This window comes from Engystomops pustulosus, chromosome 1 (genome assembly GCF_040894005.1).
Source record: "Engystomops pustulosus chromosome 1, aEngPut4.maternal, whole genome shotgun sequence".
NCBI classification, from domain to species: domain Eukaryota; kingdom Metazoa; phylum Chordata; class Amphibia; order Anura; family Leptodactylidae; genus Engystomops; species Engystomops pustulosus.
Genome location: NC_092411.1, coordinates 74,394,885 through 74,412,808, shown reverse-complemented (window position 1 = coordinate 74,412,808; position 17,924 = coordinate 74,394,885). Strand labels below are relative to the sequence as shown.

Below are 17,924 nucleotides of genomic sequence, written 5' to 3'. Positions count from 1 at the left end.
ACTACGCCCCATTATCACCTTGTAGCTGCAGCAGAGGCAGTGCCTCTTGGCTTCTTGTCCTCTCCCTGGCCTGTTGCAGTCTCGTCTCACTTCTCATACATGCACAGTGAATGTACACTCAGTCGGAGCAGAGATGACCAGCACATGTGCGAGAATTGAGACGAGACGGAGATTACAGGGAGATAAAGAGGCGCGGCCAAGTAAAGATGCAGCCGTGAGGCTCGGCTTCTGATTGACTGCTGTGCCCGGGACCCCATCCCCTTGACTGGGAATATAAGTTATTGCTGAACTCTGTGCTTGGGGTGGCAGTTGGGTGTCCAATGAGAGCGCTCCGAGTGCCAAGTCTGGCACCTGTGCCATAGGTTCATCACTAGTGATCTAGGTCAGTGATGGCGATCCTTTTAGCGACTGAGTGCCCAAACTGCAACCCAAAACCCCCCTTATTTATCGCAAGATGCCAACAAAAAATTAAAGCAGTAATTTAATGCTCCCTATCATTTTGGCTTCCTGAGGACAGCAACATAGTAGAACGATGGAAAATTTTAATCATTTCAGCTTCTTTCCAGTGTTCCTCTGTAGGCCTGTAGGGGCCAGCAGGAGGTCCTCCAAAAATAATTTGTCCCTGTCTACTCATTCTCCCTCCTACAGTCCAAGTAACGTAGTAAGTATCAAAATATGACTGAAAGCAGCATCTTTTAAGTTGCTTGGAACTGCAGGAAGATTCTTTGAGTCCTGTTTGATGTGCTTGGACGATGGCCCGGGTGTCTACAGAAAGAGCTCTGAGTGCCACCTCTGGCACCCGTGCCATGGGTTTGCCACCACTGCTCTAGGTGATTTCTTTATACTCTTTTAGATTAAATCCCATACCAGTCAATAAATTTAGAGATAAATAATTAGAAACAAAAAACATATCTTTTTGCCTAATTGTTCATATATTGTTATATATATTTTTCTAACCTTTGTTCATTTTTGCAACACAATTTTTAACACATTAGACTCTGAAAGTAGTTCCATTGTGGATTCAGGAAAATACTGGGCTCCATGACAGACACTTAACATAACCCACTGGGCTCAATCTGTGTCCATTGTGCTTTGCACATTGGAACTGCTCCCATAATGATAAGAGCAGAATAGAAACAACATTGCCAACTGAATTGAAGCTGCAATAATACATATCAGAAGAAACCAAGTAGTTAACCACAGTGGTAGTTAAAAACTTGGACCTCAACATAGAGAATGAATGGATTGTATAATAAAATTTTTTGGCAATTACTACTCCTACGCCAAACTGATACTTCATTAAAAAAAATATACGAATTACAAAAATGCTAAAACATATCTTTTAATAAAACCATTCTTAAGATTTGTAGTTATTTTGGTTGATACTTTAGTTTTCGTATAGGATATCAGACCCTGTGTATCTGAGTATTTACTTGTGCAGCCAAGATGAGGCTTTACATTATTTCAGTCAAAGATAATTGTGAGTTGCTTGTGGTTGCCAAAAAAATATTATTTATTGATGTCTGTTTGCAAAACTAGAACTTTTAAGGAAACAATACTAACCTGCTCTTACATGGGAGAAATTATATTTAACGTACCAAAAATGTACTGTTACAGCCATCATGTGCTCACTAAAATACTATTTTTATGCAGGTAATGAAAGTCCCACTGGTAGCAGGTCTTTGATTTCTGAGTTTATTCGCCCACTTCAAATTACAGGGGACAAGCCAGAGCAGCTCTCTGTTAAGCCCACTTTTCTCTTACGACCCCGGTCTGGCAGCCCGAGGCACCGGTTGGGATCTGATGTAAGTTCTTCATTACTAATAAGCAGTTTTTTTATTTTGTCATCCTTACTGCAGACATTTCAATAATGTTTCCTTTTTGTCGTTTTTTTCAGATGGATAATGAACAGAATACGAATACCTCAAAGCAAAGATACTCTGGGAAAGTCCACCTTTGTATTGCACGTTATAGGTAATATAAGCTGTTCCCCCGCTTCTAGGCCAAAACTATATTAATATCTAGAATTTAATGCATGATTTCAATGTTAGACATTACAACTACTGAAACATGGTGGCAAAAATTACTGTTAAAAATATAAAATTTTCACCAAATGAGTAGTAGGCAGGCATTACAATATGATAATTAACCTGTTATGGGTGGGTATGTGGGTATATTAAATTGCAAAATATACATGTAGTACTCAATATTTTCTATAATAAATATTATATATTATAGTATTCAATATTAGTAAAAAATTGGAAGCAAATTCTAAAATATGAGAAGAAATACAAATATACAGTCATGAGGAAAGAAAGAACATCATCTTTGAATTCTTTGTTTGGATCAGGACACAAGGAAAATAAATCTGATGTATAGGTGTCTTAGGTGTACAGCAATACATGACAGATAGTACATAATAATAATATGTAATTATTTATTCAATTAATAAGCAAGACATATCTTTACATTGTGGTCGCCAGTATATTACTGCAGCAATGAAAGAAGGGAGCCGACTTATAACACCTTGGTCCATTAATTAATCCGTTTAGTGAACACTGTTTTTTCACCTCTTCTCCAAGAAATCTTAAAGGGGTATTCCAGGAATAAGCATAATTCATATACAAGTGGGCACTCAAAATATAAGCTAATGTGTAATTAGTTGTTATTTAAAATTTTGCTCCCCTTAGCAGAAAATGCTGGTGACATACACTGTGATGGAGAATTAAAATGCTACTGGCCCTTTAATCAGTCCGTTAATTTCCTCCGTGCAGTCCGTTGCAGGACAGAAGATGGCCGCCGGTCACATGTTCACATCACATGTCCTACACCTGCCTGGGCAGGTCATGTGATCACCACTATGTTTGGCTGTTGTTGGTTGGTTGAAGTGCATCCAGTATGGCCGCTGTTGTGGTGATGGCAGTTACACATCATTACTATGGTAACAGAGCAAGAAAGTCTGTTATATCATCAGAGCATAAGTGGTAGGAGGAGTTACTGAGAACTAAAGGATCATGGAACTTATAGTTTCCAGTGGTGGTCATCTTAGTGATAACTCCACCTACTTTAGAGAGGCCATAAATTTTGTAAATCATAAAATCAAATTATTTAAGCTCTGTTTTGTGACTAGTGACATTGAGTATTGTTGTATTCATTTAGTTATATCATCATGGGTTTTTGTGTCAGACGTTCATATTCCCGGAATACCCCTTTAATGAAAAGTGATCAAAAAGTCACACACATGATACCAATGCAAATTACCGTTCATTACACAAAAAAAAAAAACCTCAGAGGGCGGAGAAATAAAAGAAAGTTACAACTTTAAAAAGATGGCAATGACTATTAGCCAAAGAAACAAAATATCAATCTTTATCTGATTCATCAGTTTCATTTATGCAATACAGTAAATACTTCTTAAATGTATCATAAAAATAAAATGCCAGAAAAAACATCATCTCCAGAATGAGTTAAATTATAGATAAGTTATAGACAATTGTCTTTTTTCTAAGAGCTTTTTTCCACTCTACATGAGACATGGATCCTCTACATCCCATAGTGTTGTGCAGGGGTGTAACTAGGAGAGGCAGGGCCCAATAGCAGACTTCTGAATAGTGTCCCCCTCCCCCTTAAAAAATTGCACATATTTGTTTACCGTATATACTCCAGTATAAGCCGACCTGAGTATAAGCTGAGACCCCTAATTTAAACACCAACAACTGGGAAAACCTATTGACTAGAGTATAAGCCGAGGGTGGGAAATGCATTGGTCACAGCCCCCTAGCATATAGCCAGCAAGCCCCCAGTAGTATATAGCCAGCCAGCTCCCAGTAGTTTACAGACAGACAGCCCCCGTGTAGTATACGCCAGCCCAGCATGCACCCTGTAGTATATAGCCAGCCCAGCATGCCCCCTGTAGTATATAGCCTGCCCAGCCTGCCCCTGTAGTATACAGCCAGCCCAGCCTGCCCCAATGTAGTATACAGCCAGCCCAGCCTGCCCCCTGTAGTATACAGCCAGCCCAGCCTGCCCCGTGTAGTATATTGCCAGCCCAGCCTGTCCCCTGTAGTATACAGCCAGTCCAGCCTGCCCCCTTGCAGTATACAGTCAGCCCAGCCTGCCCCCGTGTAGTATACAGCTAGCCCAGCCTGCCCCCTGTAGTTTACAGCCAGCCCAGCCTGCCCCCTGTAATATATAGCCAGCCCAGCCTGCCCCTTGTAGTATACAACCAGTCCAGCCTGCCCCTGTAGTATACAGCCAGCCCAGCCTGCCCCCGTAGTATACAGCCAGTCCAGCCTGCCCCCATGTAGTATACAGCCAGCCAGCCCCCGTGTAGTATACAGCCAGCCTAGCCTGCCCCCTGAAGTATACAGCTAGCCCAGCCTGCCCCCTGTAGTATACAGCTAGCCCAGCCTGCCCCCTGTAGTATACAACCAGTCCAGCCTGCCCCCTGTAGTATACAGCCAGCCCAGCCTGCACCCTGTAGTGCTGAAAAACTTGGCTTATACACGAGTATATACGGTATTTACAGATTACGGTTATAATCACACACATTTATACACTCGTGTATACATATATTTATATACATACATTATATACACACCACTCACACAGCATATACACACAAAGCATGCACACACCCAATACCCCAGATGCTGCTATGGCTGCTACTCCTGTGGCTACGCCCCTGGTGTCATTGTAATTTGATTTTACTAAATAAAAACATGTAGTACTTACAGTAGCACATTGTTACAGATGGGGTGAATTAACAGGCTCATAGAAACTCCCATCAGGTTGTTGCCCCAGACGACCGCACATGGTGTAATTATCCTAACCAAGATGGTGGTGTCCACGCACCACTGGTACTAGATGTTTACATGTAGTAAATCCAAACCAAATTGAGAGTTTAGATTCTTTTCTTTATGTCAATAGAGAAAAATCTGAAGCACCAAATAATACATGCAGCGGTGGCAAGTTTGAATGGACTAGCGCAGAAAAGTAAATTAACTATTGAAAATGCTTCAAATACTAAAGTAAATATTTCAGATCACAATTAAAAGATAGTAATTATTTTAAAATAATAAATGAAACAAATAATAGTCACATACTGTATGAGACTGGCCTATGTAACATGGCACATTACATTATTTATATTATGGCTTTTATTATTTGAGTCATAAAGAAGGTCATATCTTCTGGAGTATCCTGCCAAGCATAAACTCTATTCACCTGCATTGCACTCAGTACCATGCAACATAATAAATTCTGACAGTTTGGAGGTAATGAAGAACAATATGACCTACACAAGTGTGTTTAGATGTTCCATTACATTAGCCTTTTTCCTTGGATTTATAAAGAGTATGTTTTCCTCTAGTAACATAGTTTCTAAATTATTCTATAACATGATTTTAGCTTGAGTTGAACCTGACAGTTTTCATCCTACTGTAGTTATAAATCTGATTCAATAGACTAATGTAGGCTGAGAATTGGCGTGCCTGTGACACAAATTGGTAAAATCCCTCCTGTTTGTAAATTGTAGTTCAATTTTCTCTCGTCGCCTCTTCCTAATATTCTTTTGTCATTCTCTCCTTTTTTTCTTTTTGATGCTTTCATTTTACTATAGTTATAATCCCTTTGATGGACCAAATGAAAACCCAGAGGCAGAACTTCCACTGGTGGCAGGAAAGTACCTCTATGTTTATGGAGATATGGATGAGGATGGCTTTTATGAAGGTATTTCAGGCTTTTCATTTTATTTCATATGAAGACAAGAACAGCTGTACAACTGCATAATTTTCCCTTTACCTTATTGAAAAAAAATCCTAAAACTGTTAAGTATTTGTATCTACAAAGTATATCGTTTTACAATTATTTTAAATTAAGGGGTGTTGCCATCCTCTGATATGCCGTAGATGTTTGATAGATGCGGGTCCTACATCTTGGACCAGCACAAAGTTCTAAAATAAGACTCTAGACTGCAAGCGGTAACTCAACGGCATAGAACCCTGTTCACTGACTGGCATGAAGGTGGGAAAATCAACAACTTTAGCTCAGCTCAAGGCATGAAATGACAGGAGCGCATTAGGGATGTTGGAGGTTCTTTTCCCATTGCCAATTTTCTGACACCACACTGCCATTACACATGTTGTAGGACCCCAAAACATTGAAATACCTCTTTATATTGCCCAAATATAAAATATAATGTAGAGCATTCAATACAATTATTCCAATGTAGTGTAAAACAGGAGTCATATAAGGCTTTGTGGATGTGATTTAATAGCATTGATGTTCTTGATGCCCAACAGAAACAGACTGACATGAAATCATAACTGTATTTGTAACACAGGAGAATTGCTGGACGGCCAGAGGGGACTTGTACCTTCAAATTTTGTGGATTTTGTGCAAAACGAAGAATTTCATGTTTCTAGCACCTTCACCAGTGAACAGGAAGAAAATTTCCTCAATCACTCAGCTCCACTTCTTCAAGGAGAACACAAGCTAGAGATCACCGCACCAATGCACATAGAGTCTAGTGTGCTGAACAATGGCACAGGGACTATGGATGTAAACATTGATGAGATTGGAGAAGACATTGTGCCTTATCCTCGGAAAATAACCCTTATCAAACAACTCGCCAAAAGTGTTATTGTGGGCTGGGAGCCACCACTAGTGCCATTGGGCTGGGGTACAATCCACAGCTATAATGTGTTGGTGGGAAAAGAAGTCCGTGCAACTTTGAGCTTTGGAAGCAGAACCAAATGTCTACTTGAAAAACTGGATCTTGCCACAGTTACATATCGCATATCAATCCAGACAGTCACAGATCGAGGAAACTCTGATGAGCTTCAGTGCACTTTGTTGGTTGGAAAGGATGTGATTGTAGCTGCTTCTTATCTCAAAGTGGACAATATCACCCCAATGTCTGCAGAGCTTGCATGGCTCCCAAGCAACAGCAATTATAGCCACATCATATTCTTGAACGATGAGGAATTTGATATTGTTAAGGCTGCCAGTTACAAGTATCACTTTATCAACTTAAAACCCAATACAACCTACAAAGTCAAACTTCTTGCAAAGCCCCACCAAATGCCATGGCAGCTTCCTTTGGAACAAAGAGAGAGGAAGGAAGCCTATGCAGAGTTTTCTACTCAGCCATCAGGTCAGTTATGTTAAATGTATATTATGTAGTGGGTGCTATAATGGTGGTTGTTTATCTTAGTTTTCTTCTCCAATGCAACAAAATGTATGATTTTTCCATCCACCCAGCAAAATTCATTGCAAGTTTTTCAGTGTTGCACCCAATATATCTTTAGAATCCAGATGTGGACATATAAAAAAAAGTTGTAATGCTTTGCACAATTGCAGTAAAAAGTTTTTTCCATTATTCCATTTTTCCATTATTAAATTCAACAAAAAGTTGCAGGGGCTGGAGAAGAATTTGCAATGTATGTGCAAATTTTTGTTAATAATAAACAATAATAAATACCGACAAATTCAGCTGCCAGATACATCACTCTCTAAGATAAATCAGCCCAAGGCCTGAAAAAAGAAAGGTGCAAATGTCTCCCAATGTGTTGGCTTTAAGCAGAGACGTGGTAAAGCTGAGCAGTGCTATTCACTTATCATTAAGATATTTTACTGAGTTATATTCTGAGGTGTTTGAGTTTGGAATATAACCTGTTATCTGGTGTCATTTAAATATAGTAAAAGCAGATCAGTCAGTTACATGACAGCTGGCATTGGTCAGCTGGGAAATGTTGCTAAAATAAAGGCAGCAATGGTTATATAATAGTCACTTAACACTAAGTGGTCCCCCATGCTGTCTCTTGGAAGATCTTCCACCATCTAACGTATTGTATACTGCACATACGGACAAGGCATGGTGCCTGGATTAACCTGGAGCTTATTCTACTGGTTTACTGGCACATATACCTTTTTTGTTTCCAGATTGGATATTGCCCATTAACTACCTGGAGCTGTAAACAAGTTGCCTAAGTGGCTATTAGTGGCTATTATGAAGTATTATGAAGTATATAGATATACAACTTTTCTTTCGGTGTATTGTTTAGAAACCCAGATTTATGTATCATGTTGGATGGGATTCTTTTGCTAATGCCAGTAAATCTGTGCCTGGTGAATGTTGATGTTTGTTCATTTCGGTTAATGCCTTGACTAGACTTTTGCTGCATACAGAATTACCGTATAGAGCAAAGACGGCTAGTGACACTTCCAAGTTAACTTGGCACATTTTCTAGTCACTGTAATTGATTCTGTTTTTGGCCGTATTTTTTTTTTATTTTGCGTTAAATCATTTTCTTGGAACATCTCAGCTCTGCTTGGTTAATTGAGGTATTATCACAACCAGAAACAATTACAAGATCTACTTGTCAGCCAAGTATGATATCGAACACAAGATCATGCACTGAAGGGCTCAGCAGTTCAGAAAATGCATAATATCCTTACAGAAAAATGTACTTCTTAAAAATATGAGTATCTAAGACAGCAACTTTATATGTATGGATCACTATTAAAGGAACCCTGTCACCAGCTTTTACCCCACCAGCTGCATTACCTTATAAAGTTCTTTGAAGACTGAAGAGTCGGTGGTCAGTAGCAGCCCAGCAGAGGAGGCAGGGAGACACACACAGGAAGCGTCATTAATGACAGCTCAGGGTTAGGGGTCATTTTCCGTGTCTATGTCAGCAGCAAGGAAGCTTAGGTCAGTCCAAAGCTTCCTCAGATACTCACACACAGGACTGTGTGAATGGGGTTTCAGCAGCGCAAATGACTGATATAAAGTAGGTCGGCCTCCTGACAAATTTTCATTATGGTGGTTAAGGCGGTAATGGGCCCCTCCGCAGCCCAAGGCCCTGGGCAACCGCCCATATCACCTATGTGAGGATCCGCCATTGGCTACAGCCATGGTTCTGGTATCAGAAAAAAGATGATCATTCCCAGATTTTTTTTAACTCCCCATATCTCGTGATATGATTTGAAAGAGGAGATTCTCAGCCTTAATTTGAGCCTTAATTTAAACGAAAACATTGTAGCTGCTATTGCTGACACATATCAAGCAAAAACTGTCTGGTTCCTTTTATAAATTTTAGAGGTCTTTATTTTATAGGTAAACGGGGGAGACTACCATAGCTGGGGGAGATGTTAGTTTAATAGGTGAAAAGCAGGTGACAGCCTCCTTTAGAGATGACCTGTCACTAAGCACAAAATGCTAAACAATATACCTTTCATTGTGACTGTGCTCTTGAGGGGTTATATGGATACTTGAAAAATACAAATTCTCTATTTTGATGTCAAACTGTGGCATTTTCATGTCACAGCGGTTCATAGTGATCCCTTAAAGGGGAACTGTGTTGACATAATGGGGCATTGTGATGTGATGTAGAGGCAGAAGGAAAGGACAATTGCTGAGAATTATTGTCACCAATTCTGGTAGAAAGTCAAAAGTGGAAACTTCTATACAGCTTCATAATGATTTCTTAGATGTTAGGTAGTAGGCCAGGAGAGAAGCCAAGTACAATAGTTTTCTAGTTTGTTTTGAAAATAATGACATATTCAATGAACTGATTCTATACTGATTCATAATACTTCCCGTTGAGGCTTCTGTGGCATTGTTTAGTATATAAAATTTTATTATTTCCAGTTGCTATATTAAAGAGGTTTTTCTTCTATAGGAATATCACAATTTCCTGCATTGTACTTTACAAAGGTTTATAACCACTTTGTATGTATCGGCAAAACAGCACCAACTGTACCAAGGCCCAGTAGGACACCAGTACCTACTTCCTCAGTTAGTTTCTGAGACCACATGTAGAGAACCTGTTCATATGGTGTGTGTCATGGTGTCCACTGTTGTTGTGGTGCAGTACTTTTGGGGTTCTGCACTCCAGAGCCATGGTGGCCTGTTGGTATGGGTACTGGAGGGCTGCTGGGTCTTGGTCACTGCTGGTACTGTGATGTGAAAGCAGACGTCATGTACCTATAAGGGTAGGGTCCCACTTTAACAAGTTGACTGTGAATAGGATAAAATTTACTATTATTTGACCCCTAATGCCTCCTCTTCGCCATTCTAATTCAAGTCAACATTAATAGAAGGTCCCTTTTGTTTTTATTGATAGAAGAAAAATCTATATTACATATGGCACAATGTCATTTGTCAATAAGAAAAAAATTTTAATGTCTGTTTTAGAACAATAGACATTTGCCATTGGTATAAACCTAACCCTAGGCTGCACAATAATAGAAACATGTACTATACCTTGACTTTTATCACAGGTCCACCTATTGCACCTGAAGAGGTTACTGTACATCCTGGACCTACGCCCGTTACTCTGCTGGTTACGTGGAGACCACCAGTACTGTCTCCAACGGGAACCTCCAACGGAGCGAATGTGACCGGCTTTGCTGTGTATTCTAAAGGACAAAAGGTACATACTGACTTTGTTACAGCGATTCACAAATGTAACCTGTCATACGGCTTTTAAATGTATTTATGTTAATGTAGCGCATGGTTTCCAATTTGGTAGAGTTAGAAGTTACCATGGATTCTACAATTTTATGTAACTAAAGCTTAGAATATTTAAAATCATACTTTGTAATATAGTTTTCGTTTCAGTTCCTCATTATTTTAACCCCTTAACGTATCGGCCTGTTTGGGGCTCAAGGATGTTGTTTGAATTACTTGCTCCATATACAAAATGATAGTTTTCAGCTTAAAATATGTACTGAAAAAACTATACTTATACTCAAGTCTATTAAAAAAATAAACTCAATACTTACCTTTCCGACGTCCCCCGCAGGTCCTCTTCTTGATTTTTTTCACACTATGACGTCAGCCGCTTGCTAATACCATATTGTGTGCATTGGCAGTGACAGGCCCATGCACAATGGCGGCGTACACACTACGATGTCATCAAGTGGCTGACTTCATAGTGTGTGCACAAAGACCTGTCCCTGGCTGCTGACAGCAATCAAGAAGAGGACCTGTGGGGGGCATCTGAAAGGTCAGTATTGAGTTTATTTCTTTAATGTGCTGGGCATACTGGAGGCAGGGGGCTGGCTATATACTGGGGGACATGGGCAGGCTGGCTATGTACTGGGGGGCATTAGTGGCTGACTATATACCCCATAAGATGGCTGGCTATATATAGCATGTGCTTGCTGGCTATATACTGAGAGCATGTGCTGGCTGGCTATATACTGGGGGGGGGGTATGTGCTCACTGGCTATATCCTGGGGGGCATGGGTTTGCTGGCTATATTCTGAGGAGAATGGGCTGGCTGACTATATACTGGGGCTCATTTGCTGGCTGACTATTTGCTGGGGGTCATTTGCTGGCTGACTATATACTGGGGGGGGGGCATCTGCTTGCTGGCTATATCCTGGGGGGCAAGGGCTGGTTGACTATATACTGGGAGGCATGTGCTGGCTGACTATATACTGGGGGACAGGGGGCTGCCTGGCTATATACTGAGAGCAGGGGGCTGTCTGGCTATATCTTAGGGGGCATGTGCTGCTCCTTCCACCAGTGAGACGCAATCCCTGTTCTCTGAAACTGGTTGATGGCAGATGTAATGTCATGTAGTGCACAACATGTCATGTGTGCTGTGTAATTTTTTTAGAGAAGTTTTCAAAAACATAATATGGAATATGAAGAATCATTGGTAAAACAATTTTATAACGTAAATATTTATATTTTTCCTTCATTATCTTTATATTTGAATCAAGATATCCCAAGATGTGTTATGCGTGGTGACAAGATTAAAAAATAAAATATTGTATACCCTGGAGGTTGTTGTTGGTAAATAGTTTTTTGTTCATCCTGAACCACATCTCAGAATATCTCAAGCAAAGAAGAAATGTAAGGAAGGATACATAAACCTGCAAAACCTTTAAATGCCTTTAAAACTGAATCTAGTAGATTGAAAGAATGGTAGCGTTTGTATTTGAAGTTTAAAGCTTTCCATTTTGTTGTCCATCCACATAGGTGGCAGAAGTTGTCTTTCCTGCAGCTGAGAACATTGTGGTGGATCTCTTAAAAATACTCAATTTGGATGCCAAGGAAGTTACAGTGAGAACCTTGTCGGCACAAGGGGAATCTGAAGACTCCTGCACTGCTCTCATTCCACCAGATTTATTGATGACTCCAGCACAACAACATCTAAGGACTATGCCCAAATGCAAGCCATTAGCCAGTGCTGGTGTTCCAGATACCAAAGATGAACATGTATGTCCACACAGAAAAGTGGATGATGCGTGGGACCATTCCCATTCAGTGTCTCCCATTCACGGGCATACATTGGAACCTCCAACATCAAATTTTCATAGTCCAGGTCATGGTAGAAGGTCTCCGTCTCCTCAGCGGATACTTCCACAACCTCAAGGTGCACCCATTTCTAATACTATGGCCAAAGCAATGGCAAGAGAAGCAGCACAAAGGATGGCAGAAAGTACTAGGGTAATGTATGCGTGGCTGTTAGACGTGTTTTTGGTATTCTTTCCATTTATATACTATGCACAGATTCTAATGGAAAATATATCTCTTCACATGGGGCCTGTACACTTCATACAGTTATATGTAAGGAGAAATTCCCATTAGACTAGAATTGAACTTAATACAGCGGCTTTGTCCAATTACATAGTCAGTCTATAGGATATGGACAGTATTTATACACGGCATTCTCTGAATTTGTTTTTTCTGTTGCTCCCCTCAGAATGAGAAGAGGAATCTGTTCAGTGAGAGGAGTAGTGCAGTACATGATAACTCTGATGAAGAGGAGGATGGGTATGATTCACCACACATCAAAAGAAAAGGAGCTTCAGTTGATGAGTTCCTGAAAGGCTCTGAGCTTGGGAAGCAGGTAAATGGTGATTTTCTTTTAAGGATTTAAATTCAGAAAAAATGAATACATTTATAGTACTCCAAGTGATACACACATTTGTCTGGATTTGTCATGGGTTTAGTTTGTTGTGCTTGCTCTAGTTGGTCGAGCATCAATTTTGAATGTGTCTGATTCATGATGTTATTTGTCTGATTCATAAAGTTATCCTATCTTGTATGATGTATGTTAGTCCGTTTGCTTTCTTTAATTTGGAATGGTTTGTCTTGCTGCATCTACAACTACAGAATAATAGACACACAAAAACCACACTCAAAGGGGGTGCTCGCCTGGTTACCACTTGGTATGTGGCATTGAACCCACTATGGTGTAACACAATGAAAACGATCCAAAAAGAATCACCTAGCTCTCAGTAGGTTATCTTGCAGCTCCCAAGGCTCCAAAGAAACGTCACTAATAGCCAAAAAGTTGTGAAGTGTCTTTATCAGAATAAACTAACTCCTACACATTATGTAGGATTTTTAGACTGTTCATTGTGTATTTATTTGTGATTAAATAACTTCAATAAAGTTTAAACATTAACAAGGTGTTGAGTCTGTTTATTCTGATGTAGAGACTCTACACTTTATTAGTGCCCCAGCAGTGCCCAAGTTTTTTTCTGCATTGGTTTTTGCAACTTATGGTGCGACTAAAAAGATAGTTGTAAATCATAAATCCGGCACAAAACAGTAGAACAATTCGAATGTGCATTTTGAATTGAATGAAATGAGGTCTATGTGAAACTGGCTTTAAAAACACTTTTGTAAATTTGCGCACAATGGGAAACATGTAGCGCAAGGCTGGCTGTTATTCTGGTGTTTTTTGGCTTTTCTGCTGGTTAGATGTAGCATTGCGGTTTTTCCTTATTTATACATGTGGCGTATGGACTTTAGTTTAAAACAAAAGTTGCAAAACGTCTCCAAAAGGCGCAAGCAGCTCTTAGCTAATTTCTTAGATTTGCAAGGCTGCCCCTAGCCAGAATTTGATAAACAAATTGCAACTTTCACATCTGGATTCCGGTGATAACTCAGGGAACACTGCAGCAAACAGGTCAGTGGCAGACTTTGAAGGGAGACTGTGTTAGATGCCAAAGAAAGTCGAAAATGAGCACATATGAAAATCACAAAATATAAAGAGACGCAATAGGTGTATGCAACACAACTGCCCCAAAAACACAGCCAAAAACTGGACATAAAAGTAAATATTATTTATGCAGTTTCCAAATATATGAATGAAGATGCCCCCCCCCCACCTAGAATGGAATAGATGTCACTTATATTTGCCCTGTATTCTATTTCTTGAGTGACAAAGCAGATTCCTGTTTGGAAAAAAATCTTGCTGTCGAATCCTTTTGAGGGCTACAAACAGCTAATTGAGATGTAATGATCAAAACATCTGCCCCTTTTCATCTGTCTTTTACGACATGTATTGAGTATAAGCAACTGGGAAAAGATAAACTTAATTGGTGGTAAATTATCATGGTGATAATTGTGTAATTCAATTAGGAATATGTAACATTTGTCAGAATTTTAACTAGTGATTAGTCACAGCATCATGATGAATTTGAAGCAGAAATGATTTGTTTGACAGATCTACAGATGTAGGAAACTGATGGTACTAGGACTTTGAGTACCCTTGTTTCTGGGGAGCAACTTGATATTAGGTGCAGACAGATATCATTAGAACTAACTAAAGTTATCTTGACCTACATTATGAGGCATAGTAAGCCGGTTACACAAAGTCACTCTGTGATACATCAGGTACAGCGTGGTGCAATCAAAATTGCATTTTCATGAGGACACCCAGCCCTTCCTACTCTTCAAAGCTCAGTTGGTTTTATACATTACGGAAAATGAACAGGAACTGAGCTGAAGTTACCTTGCCCAGCCACTGCACAGATTTCCATTAATTCAGGCTCCAAAAGCCTTGTCATGTGGGGCCTGACGGCCTTACCTATTTGATGTTGATGAACTCATGGTTTTAATTAATGTTGACATTTTTATTTTATTTTTAAATTATACATTGTATTCCATTTGACTAGAAATATAGTATTTTTAAATTTCTATCTTTTAATACAGACTCCACCACATTACCTTGTAAAAGTGCAGTTCTTAAAGGGGTAACCCCATCATGGACATTTAGAACAGGATATAGATGTCTAATACATTAGGTGCAAATCCCATCTTGGGAATCTCTTCCTATCTGTTTGGCTTTTCTTAGAACTCCCAAAGAAGTGAATATAGAAAGCCTAGCTTGCACAGTATGCTCTTATATCACTGTAGCTTTGAGACAGGGGTTGTGAGCTGTTATCGGAAAAGATTCTAAACCTACATCTATTGGATAATATTAAATACTGTGGATATGCCGTAGATGTCCCCTTTTATTGAGGGTCAGTTGATGGCCACACCAAGTTTTGTAGAACTTTCCACCCTGGCAGTGAATAACTATTCATGGATGACAGTTATCAGTCCCATATAAGTGCATTAAAGAGCTCATGAAAATGCTCATAAGAATCACAATTGCAGAGTGAATCGGTAAATTTTAGTCCATAAACTTCACTCTCCTGCAGGAGTGCCTTCGGCAGCCTTCCTACTTAAATCTCCTGGCCGTTCACAGACAACAGGACAATAGGCGTGACTTGGTGCAGCATAGCTAAAAAGTATCATTTTTAGGTTTTAAGACAATAATTCCAGATGTGGCAAAAGAGTTAAACTTTGCTAAATGTACAATTGTGCACATGGGGTAGAAAACATGGCACGATTACAACAGTGCTGACTACATTAACCAACTTTATTCTGCACTCATTAAAACCTAAAAGTAAAGTATACAACTATTTTATAATACAGGCAGTCCCCGGAGTACATACAATAAAGGGTCCATTGGTTTGTTCTCAAGTTGAATTTGTATGTAAGTCGCATTTGTATATTTTATAATTGTAGAGCCAGACAAAAAAAATTGTAGAGCCAGACAAAAAATGTTTTGCCCCAGTAACAATCAGAGTTTCAAAATTTTTTGCTGTAATGGGACAGCTGATTATTGCAGTGTGGGACTGTAGTAAAGCATCCAGAGAGCTCCACCAGAGGTCACAGTGAGCAGAGCGGTCCATCTTTAACTAGGGCTCGTCTGTAAGTCGGGTGTCCTTAAGTAGGGGGCCGTCTGTATGTTTTTATTTTATGAATTCTTTTTTCACCCAAATGCCCTTAAAAATTATCAAATTTAGACACCTACACAACAGAATGATCACAGTATTTAGGTATGTCGCCAGTCAATACAAAGATCTACCCCAAGATGCTTTTATACTGGGATTGTAAGAGTAACAAGAAAGTATCCTTAAAGGGGTAGTCTAATGAATAAATAAGTGTTTGCAAATCATATCATGTAATTAAAAATCTTGACATCTTACATCTCACTTTCCTCTTTGTTGATGGGAAGTTTATTTCTGACATGGCAAGATATGCTCCCACTCCCTTTTGCCCTCAGAGATTGTCTACTGTCAGCACTTTCACTGCTCCTGAAACGCCTCTAAATATCACCAGCAATTTTTAAAAATGTGTCAAAAGCTGTATTTGAACTCACGACCCTTGCTATCAGAGACAGTAACATAGTGTGGTGAACCATAAACTCATATGATATTTGGTTCTGGATTTTCTTAACCCCTTCACGCTCCGCGGCGGATATATCCGCCACGGAGCGCAGTGACTTAGCGCTCCGTGGCGGATATATCCGCCACGGCGCCTATGCCGGCTCGGCTCTGGATCAGAGCCGAACCGGCATCGGGAAACACGGGGTGCCGGCTGTAACTAATAGCCGGCACCCCAGTGTAACACCCGCGATCGGAGTTGTCTCCGATCGCGGGTGCTTAACCCTTTAGATGCCGCGGTCAGCGCGACCGCGGCATCTAACAAGCATCTGGGGTGTCTTTCCCCCACGATCAGCCCCCCCGAACCGTTTTCGGGGGGCGCCGATCGTTGCTATAGTAACTCTGGGGTCCGATCTGGACCCCAGAGTTACTAGCAAGAATTGCCAGTAAGATGGCGTCTGTGACGTCATCTTACTGGCAAAGTGCCAGCCTATGCAAGTGCATAGGCTGACACTGATAATACTCTGCAATACATGAGTATTGCAGAATATTACCATGAACAAGCAATCAGAGGATTTCTTGTTCATGTACCATGGTATAAAAGTAAAAAAGTAAAAAAAAAAGTTATTCAATAAAAAAATAAAGCCATAAATCACTAAAAATGCCCCAAACCCCCAAAACATATAAAGAGACATATAACTCAAAAAAAAAGTCTAAATCATAACACAAACCCCACATATATAGTATCACCGCGTCCGTAACAACCCGTAGAATAAAAGTAAATCATTATTGAACCCCCACGATAAACGCCGTAAAAAAAAACTGTTATAAACCCTCCAAAAATTATGATTTTTACCTTTTCAATCCCACAAAAAATGCTATAAAATGCGACCAAAAAACCATATGTACTTAGACATGATACTGGTGCAAAGTACAACATGTCCCGCAAAAAACAAGCCATAAACCAGCTCCGTAGCCAAAAACGTAACAAAGTTATGCCACTTGGAAGACGGCAATACAAAAATTATAGATTTTTCCCCACATTAGGGTTTTGTTTGACAAATTTAGTAAAACGTAAGAAAATATATTCATGTCTGGTATCCCCGTAATCGTATCAACCCATAGAATAAAGCTAACATGATTATTAGTCTATACGGTGAACACCAAAAAAAAAAAAGTCAAAAATCCAGTACAGAATTGATGCTTTTCTACTCCTGCCCTCAAAAAAAGTTCCTAAATTTTCAACAATAGGTGATACCAACCCCAAAATGGTAACAATGGAAAAAGCATCTCATCCCGCAAAAAAAATGCCGTCACATGGCCCCAATAACGAAAAAGCGAAAATTTTATAGCCTTCAAAAGGGGCCAATGAGGAAACTAAAATCCTGGCAGCTGCAGGGCTCTCCTTCCCTTCTGCGTCTCGCTGTGCGCCCATAAAACAAGTCACGGCCACA

At 39.8% G+C, this 17,924-nt stretch overlaps 1 protein-coding gene across 24 annotated transcripts in view; it reads left to right on the top strand.

Annotated features, from left to right (window-relative positions):
• RIMBP2 (RIMS binding protein 2) overlaps positions 1-17,924 on the top strand; it is a 307,061-nt gene that overhangs the window by 244,877 nt on the left and 44,260 nt on the right. For all 24 annotated transcript variants that reach the window (XM_072144379.1, XM_072144382.1, XM_072144378.1 and 21 more), the window contains 7 exons: positions 1,654-1,805; positions 1,898-1,974; positions 5,621-5,730; positions 6,344-7,156; positions 10,288-10,439; positions 11,999-12,469; positions 12,726-12,872. In XM_072144379.1, coding sequence (XP_072000480.1) covers positions 1,654-1,805; positions 1,898-1,974; positions 5,621-5,730; positions 6,344-7,156; positions 10,288-10,439; positions 11,999-12,469; positions 12,726-12,872 — 1,922 coding nt within the window. The remainder of the gene's footprint in view (positions 1-1,653; positions 1,806-1,897; positions 1,975-5,620; positions 5,731-6,343; positions 7,157-10,287; positions 10,440-11,998; positions 12,470-12,725; positions 12,873-17,924) is intronic.